The sequence below is a fragment of the Salvelinus fontinalis genome, chromosome 22, assembly GCF_029448725.1.
Source record: "Salvelinus fontinalis isolate EN_2023a chromosome 22, ASM2944872v1, whole genome shotgun sequence".
In the NCBI taxonomy this organism is placed as follows: Eukaryota; Metazoa; Chordata; class Actinopteri; order Salmoniformes; family Salmonidae; genus Salvelinus; species Salvelinus fontinalis.
Window position 1 is genome coordinate 29,391,721 of NC_074686.1, and position 16,294 is coordinate 29,408,014.

Genomic DNA, 16,294 nt, shown 5'->3' on the forward strand with positions numbered 1-16,294 from the left:
TGCTATTTACACATTGGCTGTGTACAGGTACAGTGATCGGTAAGCTGCTCTGACAGCTGATGCTTAAACTTAGAGAGGGAGATATAAGACTCCAGCTTTAGAGATTTTTGCAATTCGTTCCAGTCATTGGCAGCAGAGAACTGGAAGGAAAGGCCAAGGGAAGTGTTGGCTTTGGGGGTGACCAGTAAAATATACCTGCTGGAGCGCATGCTACCAGTGGGTGTTGCTATGGTGACCAGTGAGCTGAGATAAGGCGAGGCTTTACCTAGCAAAGACTTGTAGATTACCTGGAGCCAGTGGGTTTGGCGATGGATATGTGGTGAGGGCCAGCCAACGAGAGCATACAGGTCGCAGTGGTGGGTAGTATATGGGGCTTTGGTGACAAAAACGGATGGCAATGTGATAGACTACATCCAGTTTGCTGAGTAGAGTGTTGAGGGCTATTTTGTAAATGACATCGCCGAAGCCAAGGATTAGTAGGATAGTCCGTTTTACGAGGATATGTTTGGCAACATGAGTGAAGGAGGCTTTGTTGCGAAATAGGAAGCCGATTCTAGATTTATTTTGGATTGGAGATGCTTAATTTGAGTCTGGAAGGAGTTTACAGTCTAACCAGACACCTACATATTTGTAGTTGTCCACATATTCTAGTGAAGGGAAAGGGACTGCTTCGTTTCATTTACTGTAGACTAACAGTTTCAGATAAAACCCAAATATAACACCAGTGTGTTAACCAAGACAGCAGCTGTGGACAGCCCCCTGTCTGAGACAGCTGGTGTGTGTGAGTGTGTGTGTGTGTGTGTGTGTAAGTGAGAACATTTGAGGGATTTGGGGATTGAGGAGGAGACTTTGTGCTCTTAGTGGCGCAGAGCCATTTCCCGTTTGCAACCTTTGCAAGACGCCACTCAAATACACTTAAGGAGAATCAGTCACACGCACACACGCACATACACACACACACACACACAACTCACATGGTTCTCCACATCGTCTCCTATGGCTCGGCTATTCTTCAGGTACTCTGACACTGGCCCCAACAGCAGCAGGTCAAAGGCATCCATACACTGGGACAGACCTGTAGAGACAGGAGTGGAGGAGAGGAAGAAGCAGGATAAAACAATGACTATACTGTACTTTTACATACAGTATTATATGTTCATTGCATAAAGTAGTTCCCAGTTGAACCTTCTTGAACCTTAAACATTGAACCTCCTGGTTACTCTGCCTCACTACCCAATGATAAACACCGCTGTCGTAACCTGGACCATGAGAATTCTACTACTCACCTCCGTTGATCCCGTTACAGTCCCCGTTGGCCATGCCATTGGACACCTGCATGTTGACGGACACCTGCTCTAAGCGAATCACGGCCTGCTCCAGCCTCTGAACTAATTTTTCCATGGTGGCGGCCCTAGAAGGAAGTGGAGAAAGTCAGTCTGGGGCTGTAACCATGGCTGGTCCAATCAAAGAGCCTGGGGCTGTAACCATGGCTGGTCCAATCAAAGAGCCTGGGGCTGTAACCATGGCTGGTCCAATCAAAGAGCCTGGGGCTGTAACCATGGCTGGTCCAATCAAAGAGCCTGGGGCTGTAACCATGGCTGGTCCTGTCAAAGAGCGTTAATATGTCCATCACTGGGCCTGTAGACAGGGCTGGCCAATCAATCAATCAAATCAATATCATTTTATTTGTCACATGCTTCATAAACACCAGGTTTAGAACAACAGTGAAATGCTTCTTCCCAACAATGCAGAGAGAAAAATAATAGAAAAGTAAAACACAAATTAATAAAATAATAATAAATACACAATGAGTAACGATAACATGGCTATATACACTACCGGTCAAACGTTTTAGAACACCTGCTTATTCAAGGGATTTTCTTTATTTTTACTATTTTCTACATTGTAGAATAATAGTGGAGACATCAAAACTATGAAATAACACATATGGAATCATGTAGTAACCAAAACATTGATAAACAAGTCAAAATATGTTATATTTGAGATCCTTCAAAATAGCCAACTTGATGCCAGCTTTGCACACTCTTGGCATTCTCTCAACCAGCTTCATGGAGGTAGTCACCTGGAATGCTTTTCAATTAAACAGGTGTGCCTTGTTAAAAGTACATTTGTGGAATTTCTTTCCTTCTTAATATGTTTGAGCCAATCAGTTGTGTTGTGACAAGGTAGGGGTGGTATACAGAAGATAACCCTATTTGGTAAAAGTCCAATTATGGCAAGTACAGCTCAAATAAAGTAATGGACTGTTGTTTCTCTTTGCTTAAGACATGAAGTTCAGTCAATACGAAAAATGTCAATAACTTTGAAAGTTTCTTCAAGTGCAGTCGCAAAAACCATCAAGCGCTATGATGAAACTGGCTCTCATGAGGACCGCCACAGGAATGGAAGACCCAGAGTTACCTCTGCTGCAGAGGATAAGTTCATTAGAGTTACCAGCCTCAGAAATTGCAGCCCAAATAAATGCTTCACAGAGTTCAAGTAAGAGACACATCTCACCATCAACTGTTCAGAGGAGACTGTGTGAATCAGGCCTTCATGGTCGAATTGCTGCAAAGAAACCACAGCAATAAGAAGAAGAGACTTGCTTGGGGCAAGATACACGAGCAATGGACATTACACCAGTGGAAATATGTCCTTTGGTCTGGAGTCCAAATTTGAGATTTTGGGTTCCAACCGCTGTGTCTTTGTGAGACGCGGTGTGGGTGAATGGATGGAAATTGAGGTAGATATGTACATATAACTAGGAGTAAAGTGACTAGGCAAGAGGATAGATAATAAAAACAGTAAAAGCAGCGCATGTGAGTCAAAAAAGTTAGTACAAAAAGGGTCAATGCAAATAACCAAATAGCTACCCGGACTATTTAACTTACTATTTAGCAGTCCTATGGCTTGGGGGTAGAAGCTGTACAGGGTCCTGTTGGTTCCAGACTTGGTGTATCGGCTTGCCGTGTGGTAGCAGAGAAAACAGTCTATGACTTTGGTCGCTGGAGTTTTTGACAATTTTTAGGGCATTCCTCTAACACCACCTGGTATAGCGGTCCTGGATGGCAGGGAGCTTGGCCCCAGTGATGTACTGGGCCTTACGCACTACCCTCTGTAGCACCTTGTGGTCGGATACCAAGCAGTTGACATACCAAGCGGTGATGCAGCCAGTTAATGGTGCAGCTGTAGAACTTTGAGGATCTGAGGACCCATGAATAATCTTTTCAGCCACCTGCTGGGGATGAGGCATAGTCGTGTCCTCTTCACGACTGTGTTGGTGTGTTTTAACCATGATAGATCCTTAGTGATGTGGACATCGAGGAACTTAAAGCTCTCGACCCGCTCCACTACAGCCCGTCGATGTGAATGGGGCGTGCTTGGCTCTCCGTTTCCTGTAGTGCACGATCACCTCCTTTGCCTTGTTGACGTTGGTCCTGTCAATGAGCCTTGATATGTCCAGCACTGGAGCTGTAGCCAGAGCTGGTTCTGTCACTGAGCCTTGATATGTCCAGCACTGGAGCTGTAACCAGGGCTGGTCCTGTCACTGAGCCTTGATATGTCCAGCACTGGAGCTGTAGCCAGAGCTGGTCCTGTCACTGAGCCTTGATATGTCCAGCACTGGAGCTGGAGCCAGAGCTGGTTCTGTCACTGAGCCTTGATATGTCCAGCACTGGAGCTGTAGCCAGAGCTGGTCCTGTCACTGAGCCTTGATATGTCCAGCACTGGAGCTGTAGCCAGAGCTGGTTCTGTCACTGAGCCTTGATATGTCCAGCACTGGAGCTGTAGCCAGAGCTGGTCCTGTCACTGAGCCTTGATATGTCCAGCACTGGAGCTGTAGCCAGGGCCTTATGAGCCTTAAAAAGGAAATAAATTGAGGGCCATTTTGTAATGAACGTCATCAGGAGAAGGAGAAGAGGACCAAGGTGCAGAGTGGTAAGTATTCATAATACGTTATTTTAATAAATATGAACACTCTAACAAAACAACATGACAAACAAACAGTTCTGTAAGGTGACGAAAAACACTAAACAGAAAATAACTACCCACAAACACAGGTGGGAAAAGGCTACCTAAGTATGGTTCTCAATCAGAGACAACGATAGACAGCTGCCTCTGATTCAGAACCACACACGGCCAAACACAAAGAAATAGACAACATAGAACACCAGACATAGAATGCCCACCCCAACTCACGCCCTGACCAGCCAAAATAGAGACATAAAAAGGATCTCTACGGTCAGCGCGTGACACATTTGGGATGCAGTCAGAGTTTATCTTCTGGACCTCAACTTTTGCTACCCATCAATCATATCACATCATGCACACCATACGTGTATCATGACCAGTGGTGGACAAAGTACCCAATTGTCATACTTGAGTAAAAGTAAAAATAACTTCATTTCAAATTCCTTATATTAAGCAAACCAGATCACACAATTTTCTTGTTTTTTGAAATTGACAGATAGCCAGGGGTACTCTCCAACATTCAGACATAAATTACAAACAAAGCACCCCCTAAAAAATAAATATATATTTGTTTCAAATAAATAATAATAATAAATAATAAAGAAATATAAGAAAGTTATAATTACCCCCAAACATTTTTTTTTTTAAAGCATTAGTGAGTCTGCCAGATCAGAGGCAGTAGGGATGACCAGGGATTTTCTCTTGATAAGTGCTTGACTTGGACCATTTTCCTGTCCTGCTAAGCATTCAAAATGTAACGAGTACTTTTGGGTGTCAGGGAAAATTTATGGAGTAAAAAGTACATTATTTTATTTAGGAATGTAGTGAAGTAAAAGTAAAAGTTGTCCGAAATATAAATAGTAAAGTAAAGTACAGATACCTCAAAAAACGACATAGGTGTTTTTACACCACTGATCATGACATGGGTCATTGGTCATGGCTGATTCCTGTTGATTGAGTATGCCTGAGTTAATGAACCAATAGAATAGTAGCCTGTAAACTCCACCTATCCGGCACTCCAGGCAGGCTAGAGCAACAAACGCTCAAAAGTATTTGAAAGATTTCGAATAGAATTTGCACCCAGGTCTGAAGGAGGGTCAGTTCAGTTGCCAGGCCCCAGGTCTGAAGGAGGGTCAGTTCAGTTGTCAGGCCCCAGGTCTGAAGGAGGGTCAGTTCAGTTGTCAGGCCCCAGGTCTGAAGGAGGGTCAGTTCAGTTGTCAGGCCCCAGGTCTGAAGGAGGGTCAGTTCAGTTGTCAGGCCCCAGGTCTGAAGGAGGGTCAGTTCAGTTGTCTGGCCCCAGGTCTGAAGGAGGGTCAGTTCAGTTGTCAGGCCCCAGGTCTGAAGGAGGGTCAGTTCAGTTGTCAGGCCCCAGGTCTGAAGGAGGGTCAGTTCAGTTGTCAGGCCCCAGGTCTGAAGGAGGGTCAGTTCAGTTGTCAGGCCCCAGGTCTGAAGGAGGGTCAGTTCAGTTGTCAGGCCCCAGGTCTGAAGGAGGGTCAGTTCAGTTGTCAGGCCCCAGGTCTGAAGGAAGGTCAGTTCAGTTGTCAGGCCCCAGGTCTGAAGGAGGGTCAGTTCAGTTGTCAGGCCCCAGGTCTGAAGGAGGGTCAGTTCAGTTGTCAGGCCCCAGGTCTGAAGGAGGGTCAGTTCAGTTGTAAGGCCCCAGGTCTGAAGGAGGGTCAGTTCAGTTGTCAGGCCCCCAGCCACAGAGCCACACCTACAGCTGGATGCTGCTCCATCTACTGGAATGTCACTAGCTATTAGATTATTCAGGGACAGGAACAGCGGCAGCGCTAAGATATCTGTTAGAGGGGTCGACAAACTAAGTCACAAAGGTGACAGTACAGAGTAAATATATACTGTCTGACTTTTATTCACAGACTTCTGAAGAAGCGAGAATCCCATTCCACTCGAGGTGTTTTTATTCCAAACTTGTGTCATTCTCCAAGACGTTATAAATCAGGCATAGACCCCACTACGGTAGGCTACACACAAAGGAAAGTATTACAAGCTGTGTGTGCTGTTCTGTTCTGTCTATTTCAGCCCGACTGCTTTACGTAATAGATTGAATACATCAAAAGTTATTTCTAGTGCAGTTGACTCCATCCACGTCATTATTCATCCGAATTATACAATGCTTACAGATACATATGATTTGTACAGATGCAGAAGAGGGTTTGGGGTCAGGTTTTAGTGGAGAGCTAGGGTAAGGGTTTACTTTATTCTAAGGATGTAGCCATCTATCTGAACATTGTGTACATTACAAAGATACGAGCCATGTCCTAAATGGTAACCTGGTCAAAAGTAGTGCATTATACAGGGAGTAGGGAACCATTTGGGACACAGAAAAGATAAGGTAGAGGGAGACTGACAGGAGGCCAAGTGTAGAAGATGGATCTGTGACTTGATAGAAATGTTCATCCAGCCCTGTCCAGTTACTTATCCTCTGTATCAGTTATCTGAATGAACAGGGGAAGTAAAAACTACAGTACACATTACTTCATCTTTCATTTCCTTCTCTACTTTCATTCATTCAGGCTTCAAACACCAGTGATCAAGGAAGGTTAGAAAGGAAAGAAGGATAGAAGGAAAGAAGGGTGCATTTCAAGCATACTCAATCCATTACGTAAAGCAGTGAGGCTGAAATAAACAGAACATAACAGCACACACAGCTTTTAATACTTTCATTTGCGTGTAGCCTACCGTAGTGGGGTCTATGCTAGATGTGTATAGTGCACTATTTTTGATCGGAACTCTATGGTCAAAAGTAGTGCACTATACAGGGGTCTGGGGATAGGGTGCCATTTGGGACTCATAGAAGTTCTTCCCTCTCTTTGTCGAGGAGAAACATTATCAATCTGGTCACCTGATCTGGTTGTTATCAGTGGAGATTGGCCTCACTGGCCAGGCCATTCGCCTGACTGCGTTAGGAAGCCATCCCCATGCAGGGATCTGCACCAGTGATGTCACTGTCACACAGACTGGATTATTAGCCCTTCTAACACACACACACACACACACACACACACACGAACACGATTGGAAGGACACATGCACGATCACATGAACAAAGACAATTGCAAATACACACACTTCAAATCCAAATGTTATTTATCACATGCTTCGTAAACAAGAGGTGTAGACTAACAGTGAAATGCTTACTTACGGGCCCTTCCTAACTAAAATAATAGAAATAATAGAAAAAGAATAACACAAAGAATAACTACACACTGAGTAACGATAACATGGCTGTATACACGAGGTACCAGTACTGAGTTGATGATAACATGGCTGTATACACGAGGTACCAGTACTGAGTTGATGATAACATGGCTGTATACACGAGGTACCAGTACTGAGTTGATGATAACTTGGCTGTATACACGAGGTACCAGTACTGAGTTGATGATAACTTGGCTATATACACGAGGTACCAGTACTGAGTTGATGATAACTTGGCTATAAACACAACGTACCAGTACTGAGTTGATGATAACTTGGCTATATACACGAGGTACCAGTACTGAGTTGATGATAACTTGGCTATATACACGAGGTACCAGTACTGAGTTGATGATAACTTGGCTATATACACGAGGTACCAGTACTGAGTTGATGATAACTTGGCTATATACACGAGGTACCAGTACTGAGTTGATGATAACTTGGCTATATACACGAGGTACCAGTACTGAGTTGATGATAACTTGGCTATATACACGAGGTACCAGTACTGAGTTGATGATAACTTGGCTATATACACGAGGTACCAGTACTGAGTTGATGATAACATGGCTATATACACGAGGTACCAGTACTGAGTTGATGATAACATGGCTATATACACGAGGTACCAGTACTGAGTTGATGATAACTTGGCTATATACACGAGGTACCAGTACTGAGTTGATGATAACTTGGCTATATACACGAGGTACCAGTACTGAGTTGATGATAACTTGGCTATAAACACAACGTACCAGTACTGAGTTGATGAGAACTTGGCTATAAACACAACGTACCAGTACTGAGTTGATGATAACTTGGCTATATACACGAGGTACCAGTACTGAGTTGATGATAACTTGGCTATATACACGAGGTACCAGTACTGAGTTGATGATAACTTGGCTATATACACGAGGTACCAGTACTGAGTTGATGATAACTTGGCTATATACACGAGGTACCAGTACTGAGTTGATGATAACTTGGCTATATACACGAGGTACCAGTACTGAGTTGATGATAACTTGGCTATATACACGAGGTACCAGTACTGAGTTGATGATAACTTGGCTATATACACGAGGTACCAGTACTGAGTTGATGATAACTTGGCTATATACACGAGGTACCAGTACTGAGTTGATGATAACATGGCTATATACACGAGGTACCAGTACTGAGTTGATGATAACTTGGCTATATACACGAGGTACCAGTACTGAGTTGATGATAACTTGGCTATATACACGAGGTACCAGTACTGAGTTGATGATAACTTGGCTATAAACACAACGTACCAGTACTGAGTTGATGAGAACTTGGCTATAAACACAACGTACCAGTACTGAGTTGATGAGAACTTGGCTAAATACACGAGGTACCAGTACAGTGTTTATGTGCAGGGGTACGAGGTAATTGAGGTAGATACACCACATTACCAAAAGTATGTGGACACCTGATTGTCTCATTCCAAGGTCATGGGCATTAATATGGAGTTGGTCCCCCCTTTGCTGCTATAACAGCCTCCACTCTTCTGGGAAGGCTTTCCACTAGATTTTGGAACATTCCTACAGTGATATGCTCCATTCAGCCACAAGAGCATTAGTGAGGTCAGGCATTGATGGCGATTAGGCTTGGCTCGCAGTCAGCATTCCAATTCATCCAAAAGGTGTTCGGTGGGGTTGAGGTCAGTGCTCTTTGCAGGTCAGTCAAGTTCTTCCACACCAATCTCGACAAACCATTTCTATATGGACCTCGCTTTGTGCACTGGGACATTGTCATGCTGAAACAGGAAAGGGCCTTCCCCAAACTGTTGTCACAAAGTTGGAAGCACAGAATCGTCTAGAATGTCATTCTATGCTGTAGCGTTAAGCTTTCCTTCCCTGGAACTAAGGGGCCTAGCCCGAAACATGAAAAACAGCCCCAGACAATTATTCCTACTCCACCAAACTTTACAGTTGGCACTATGGATTGGGGCAAGTAGCGTTTTCCTGGATTCCGCCAAACCCCGATTTGTCCGTCCGACTGCCAGATGGTGACGCGTGATTCATCACTCCAGAGAATGGGTTTCCACTGCTCCATAGTCGGCGAGCTTTACACCATTCCAGCCGACGCTTGGCATTGCGCATGGTGAACTTAGGCTTGTGTGAGTGTTGCAACCGAGGACAGATGATTTTTATGCGCTTCAGCACTTGGCAGTCCCTTTCTGTGAGCTTGTGTGGCCTACCACTTCATGGCTGAGCGTTGTTGCTCCTAGACGTTTCCACTTCACAAAAACAGCACTTACAGTTGACCGGGGCAGCTCTAGCAGGGCAGATATTTGACAAACTTACTGGTTGGAAAGGTGGCATCATATGACGGTGCCACGTTAAAAGTCACTGAGCTCTTCAGTAAGGCCATTCTACTGACAATGTTTGTCTATGGAGATTGCATGGCTGTGTGCTCGATTTTATACACAGGTGTGGCTGAAATAGCCGAATCCACTAATTATGGGGTGTTCACACACTTTTGTTTATATAATGTATGTACATATAGGATAAAGTGACTGACTAGGCAACAGGATAGATAATAAACAGTAGCAGCAGTGTAGGTGGAGTCAAAAGAGTTAGTGCAAAAATGGTCAATGCACACACAACAGAATGACAGACACACAAACACTCACACTTCTACACTTATCACAGGAAAGTCAAGTTCAGTCCAGATGAGCTGTGCTGTGTCTCCCGACATCACCTGCACTTCAACATATTAACATCCCTCACCGGTACTTAAATAAGAAGCAGAACAGTGTTTCAGACCAATGCCTCGGCCTTCCTCCTAGCTAAAATCAAATCAAATCGTATTGGTCGCATACGTGTTGAGCAGATGTTCTTGCGGGTGTAGCAAAATGCTTGCGTTCCTAGCTCCAACAGTATAGTAATATCTAACAATACACAACGATACACACAAATGTAAAAGTAAAAGAAAGGAATTAAGAAATATAGAAATATTAGGACATCTGCTACAGTAGCACCTAGCAGCTAGCATTCATCAGTGAGCTGTAGCCTGCAGCAGGACTCAAACCGGCAGTCCTGTGAATTCACTAAGTCATTGGTGGTGGACGGGAGGTGCAGCCTGGGCGTAATCTATTAATTACACTAGAGAATTCTCTCAGCAGTGCCAAATGTCTAACATGGGCTTCACTGTATATTTATGTGGGCTGCCAGACAGTACAGGGCCCTAGAGTCAGTTTAAGATTTGGTTTGAGGTTTTCAAACTGGATGTTTGAGAGATATTCAGACACTCTTGGAAGACAGTGTAAGTTGAAAGATGTTATATATATATATATATATATAAATAAATAAATAACAAGATATATTTATCTATATATTGTTAAAAACAAATGTGTTATGGCAATGTAACTTCATCAAAGTGACTCCTTAAAATATACAGTTGAAGTCGGAAGTTTACATACACTTAGGTTGGAGTCATTAAAACTCATTTTTCAACCACCCCACAAATTTGTTGTTAACACACTATAGTTTTGACAAGTCGGTTAGGACATCTACTTTGTGCATGACAAGTAATATTTCCAACAATTGTTTACAGACAGATTATTTCACTTATCATTCAATGTATCACAATTCCAGTGGGTCAGACGTTTACATAAAATAAGTTGACTGTGCCTTTAAACAGCTTGGAAAATTCCAGAAAATGATGTCATGGCTTTAGAAGCTTCTGATAGGCTAATTGACATCATTTGAGTCAATTGGAGGTGTACCTGTGGATGTATTTCAAGGCCTACCTTCAAAATCAGTGCCTCTTTGCTTGACATCATGGGAAAATCAAAAGAAATCAAAGACCTCGGGAAAAAAATTGGAGACCTCCACAAGTCTGGTTCATCCTTGGGAGCAATTTCCAAATGCCTGAAGGTACCACATTCATCTGTACAAACAATGGTACGCAAGTATAAACACCATGGGACCACGCAGGCGTCATATCGCTCAGGAAGGAGACACATTCTGTCTCCTAGAGATGGACGTACTTTTGTGAGAAAAGTGCAAATCAATCCCACAACAACAGCAAAGGACCTCGTGAAGATGTTGGAGGAAACGGGTACAAAGGTATCTATATCCACATTAAAATGAGTCCTATATCGACATAACCTGAAAGGCCGCTCAGCAAGGAAGAAGCCACTGCTCCAAAACCGCCATAAAAAAGTCAGACTATGGTTTGCAACTGCACATGGGGACAAAGATCGTACTTTTTGGAGAAATGTCCTCTGGTCTGAACTGTTTGGCCATAATGACCATCGTTATGTTTGGAGGAAAAAGAGGGAAGCTTGCAAGCCAAAGAACACCATCCCAACTGTGAAGCACGAGGGTGGCAGCATCATGTTGTGGGGGTGCTTTGCTGCAGGAGGGACTGGTGCACTTCACAAAATAGCTGGCATCATGAGGATGGAAAATTATGTGGATATATTGAAGCAACATCTCAAGACATCAGTCAGGAAGTTAAAGCTTGGTCGCAAATGGATCTTCCAAATGGACAATGACCCGAAGCAAACTTCCAAAGTTGTGGCAAAATGGCTTAAGGACAACAAAGTCAAGGTATTGGAGTGGCCATCACAAAGCCCTGACCTCAATCCTATAAAACATTTGTGGGCAGAACTGAAAAAGCGTGTGCGAGCAAGGAGGCCTACAAACCTGACTCAGTTACACCAGCTCTATAATTAGGAATGGGCCAAAATTCACCCAACTTATTGTGGGAATCTTGTGGAAGGGTACCCAAAATGTTTGACCCAAGTTAAACAATTTGAAGGCAATGCTACCAAATACTAATTGAGTGTATGTAAACTTCTGAACCACTGGGAATGTGATGAAAGAAATAAAAGCTGAAATAAATCCTTCTCTCTACTGCTATTCTGAGATTTCGCATTCTTAAAATAAAGTGGTGATCTTAACTAACCTAAGAAAGGGAATTTTTACCAGGATTAAATGTCAGGAATTGTGAAAACCTGAGTTTAAATATATTTAGCTAAGGTGTATGTAAACTTCCGACTTCAACTGTGTATAAATATGAACTGTGTAGGGTAATGACTGTTAGAGGGAGGTGTTCTAAGTACTGATCTTGAATCCATTTTTGTGCTTGTGTTCCAATGGTTGAGATAAGGTCAAATGTAGGGAAAGCTGATCTTAGACCAGTGCTCACTGGCACACATAATACTGAATATCTGATCAAAGGGTGTACAGATGTAGGATCTTAATTTGACCAGTTTCTCACATCAGGAAAAGAATCCTTCAGCAACAGGAAATGTGAATTATTATGTGAATTATGGATATTTGTTTAGGGGTTGACACATTTGTTAGGACACATTAAGTTTTTTTTTTTTTTAAGCTTAAATACACTACAAGTTTGCACTTCTTGCAACAACATGGTGATCAAATTAAAATCCTATTCCAAATATCAAGATGTGCTTTGTTTTAAATAGAAACATTTGACAAGCCTTGCAACGTGCTATTGATGTCACGACTTCTGCCGAAGTCAAAGCCTCTCCTTGTTCGGGCGGTGCTCGGCGGTCGGCGGTGCTCGGCGGTCGACGTCATCGGTCTTCTAGCCATCATTGATCCATTTTTCATTTTCCATTGGTTTTGTCTTGTCTTCATACACACCTGGTTTCAATCCCATTCATTACCTGTTGTGTATTTAACCCTCTGTTTCCCCTCATGTCTTTGTGAGAAATTGTTTGTATGTCAGTGTTGTATATCTTTTGTCATTGGTGCGCGACGGGTCCTCGTACCCATTTTGTTATTTGTTACATTTAATGTTTGGAGTATGTTTCGCTCATTATTATTATTATTATTAAATAACTCCATTACACTCAGTTTGATTCTCCTGCGCCTGACTTCCCTGCCACCTATACACACGACGCTGACAATTGAACAGAGTACAGTCTGACACTATTTTCCCAAGTTCTATTCATAGTTTTCCCTGTTGAATGTTGAAAACATTCAAATTAAAAATTTTGTGAAAGCAACAGCTAGAATCTGGCACAGTATGACTTGATTAGCATCTCTTCACCACTGAGTTGGCCAAAGAATCCATGGCGATCGAAATTGCATGGGGAATGAAATTTATAGCTCTTTCGCTGTTGGACTCCAGCTATACAGTGTTACAATAAGTTACTTGTATACAGTGATTGAGGGAGAGCCAGCACAGGATTTGAACCCGCAACCCTGAGGTTTAGAGATTTAGATCATTATATACTGGAGGCACAGTAAGAAATATTGTTTTCATAGCAAAAAAAGCACCTAAAAATTGTCTGACCAATGGGGAGGGATTTAGACCCAACAGCTGTGAAAGCAGACATTGGGGATGTGTTATTATTCTACTGAAATGAGAATGGCATTTTACTTCCAGATCCCCATGGGGTCTCATAAACTCTATGCCCTGCGTATCTGATCTCAGAGCTATATTGAGCCCCTGCTTCAAGTGAGTGTTGGTGATATACTGTCATCTATTCTAAGTCTGAAGGTTCTATGGTTGGTGCTTGATAGGCCCCAAAGGTCTCTGGGCTAAGGACCATCTATTTCTTAGACATGATGATCGGCCTTCTACCTGGAGATCTGGAAACTCTTATAGTTATAAGGCTTATGAATAGTACATTTGAGAATATGAACATAATCAGAAAGGCTTACATGTGAGAATTGAAAAATTGTCAATCAGTGAAATAATATTTCTAGACATGAATCTTTGTGAAGCACATACTGTTTTGGACAGCATTAAACTGTGTCAACATTCATAGTGTTCCTGAAAAGGTTCATTCAAGGTTGGTGTGACACAGGTGCACTGATTCTGTGTGAGAAGTATAGTATGTTGTGTTTATGTGTCCTCACATCACATAGAAAGTAGGTATGAGATTAGCATCACATAACATAGGCATATTAAAAGCGATTATGGACTCGGCGCCACACATTACACCATAATAATAATACAACTATGTTGACATGTCATCTTTCCAGTTTCATCCTGCATCATTGGCATGCTACATTGTATAGGCTACCGTTATCACATACACCAATTGCAATGACATCGACATACATTTATGAAATCAAGTTAGAAATTATTATAGTCTAACAGTAACGGTAGCCTATTTGACGCCTCACCCGTTTTCTGGAAAACACTGAAACGCCGCGAATACGCAATGATGTAACTAGCCATAAAAAAAACACAAACACAAGACACACAGACCGCACACAAAGAATATGAAAAGGGCGATTGTTCAGACCTTTGTGGTTATCGGTGTCTTCTTTTCTCCTGCCAACACAGCGAATAGAATAACCGCACGCGTTTCAATGAGGCTGAGCCAGCTACAAACGTACTGCCCTGGCCCCCACCTCCCTGCACCACTCCCTCCCGTTCCCATCTCGTCAAAAACATTACATTCGGTTGAAAACAAACTAACCAACAAAGTAACATATTTACCTTCGACTAAAGGTCCCTATCAAATCCTGGCGTAGTGTTTTCTTTCGCTTTTGTAATATCCCGGCAAGATTTGTTCCTGGGTATTCCGATGTACCCAGCCTCCCTTGTCAGTCAATCGCGCAGCTAACTCTGCGTTTCCGGGACTTCTAAATTAAGTAACATTGGTGAACCTGAGAAAACTGTGGATTAAGTGGACCACTGGCAAAGTACCAGTTGGTGACTCCAATCTTTCTCTGCTCCACTGCCTGGTCTTGAGAAGCAGTAATGGGAGCCCCAGACACCTAAATATGGAATGTCTAATTGAAGTCTAATGTTGTGTAGGCAGGCTAGCAATGGACTTGCCCATGAGTCAAGGGAGAAAGCACTATAGCCTAGTTTCTCCATAGTGCTGGGTGGACAATCAAATTCTAAAAGCTTGTCATCATCATCACCACCATCACTACCATCATCATTATCACCACAACCACCACCGACACCATCATCATCACCACAACTACCACAACTACCACCGACACCATCATCATCACCACTACTATCATCATCATCACCACAACCACCACCAACACCATCATCACCACAACCACCACCACCACCGACACCATCCCCATCCCCACCCCCACTACTATCGTCATCATCATCATCATCATCATCATCATCATCATCATCATTATCATCATCATCATCATCATCATCATCACCACCACAACCACAACCACCACCGACACATCATCATCATCATCCCCACAACCACTACCGACACCATCATTATCAACACCACCACCACTGCTATCATCATCTTCATTACCACAACCACCACCACAACCACCACAACAGGTCAAGGACAGACCCCTACATACATTTTTTTAAAGGTACACATAGCCTACATATTAATGCATACACACAAACTATCTAGGCCAAATAGAGGAGAGGCGTTGTGCCATGAGGTGTTGCTTTATCTGTTTTTTTAAACCAGGTTTGCTGTTTATTTGAGTAATATAAGATGGAACGGAGTTGGAACAGAGTTCCATGCAATAATGGCTCTATATAATACTGTATGCTTTCTTGAAATTTTGTTCTGGATTTGGGGACTGTGAAAAGACCCTTGGTGGCATGTCTGGTGGGGTAAGTGTGTGTGTCAGAGCTGTGTGTAAATTGACTATGCAAACAATTTGGAATTTTCAAAACATTAATGTTTCTTATTAAAAGAAGTGATGCAGTCAGTCTCTCCTCTACTTTAAGCCAAGAGAGACAGGCATAGTATTTATATCAGCCCTCTGATTACAATGAAGAGCAAGACGTGCCGCTCTGTTCTGGGCCAGCTGCAGCTTAACTAGGTCTTTCCTTGCAGCACTGGACCCCACGACGCTAATCAAGATTAGACAAAACTTGAGCCTTCTGAACTTGCTTTTTGGTGTGGTGTTAAAAAAGCAGAGCATCTCTTTATTACGGACAGACCTTTCCCCATCTTTACAACCATTTAATCTATATGTTCTGACCATGACAGTTTACAATCTAAGGTAACGCCAAGTAATTTAGTCTCCTCAACTTGTTCAACAGCCACACCATTAGTTCACATCAACTCAAATAAAAGTGAGGGCAAGTTTCAACGGGGCTATTCACCGTGACCCTGATCATGTTAACG

The 16,294-nt window shown here is 42.8% G+C and overlaps 1 protein-coding gene across 3 annotated transcripts in view; it reads right to left on the minus strand.

The window, feature by feature from the left end:
• LOC129820161 (adenylyl cyclase-associated protein 2-like) overlaps positions 1–14,910 on the minus strand; it is a 47,386-nt gene extending 32,476 nt beyond the window's left edge. Inside the window, exons 1-4 of one of the 3 annotated variants that reach the window (XM_055877112.1) lie at positions 14,456–14,569; positions 2,518–2,568; positions 1,287–1,411; positions 975–1,075 (exon numbers count right to left, since the gene is read on the minus strand). In XM_055877112.1, the coding sequence (XP_055733087.1) occupies positions 975–1,075; positions 1,287–1,401 (216 nt within the window). In that variant the 5' untranslated portion in view covers positions 1,402–1,411; positions 2,518–2,568; positions 14,456–14,569. Of the gene's footprint in view, positions 1–974; positions 1,076–1,286; positions 1,412–2,517; positions 2,569–14,455; positions 14,570–14,652 lie in introns of those variants that run through there. The other 2 variants (XM_055877111.1, XM_055877110.1) reach the window with 2 other exon arrangements.
• Between the last annotated feature and the right edge of the window lie 1,384 nt (positions 14,911–16,294).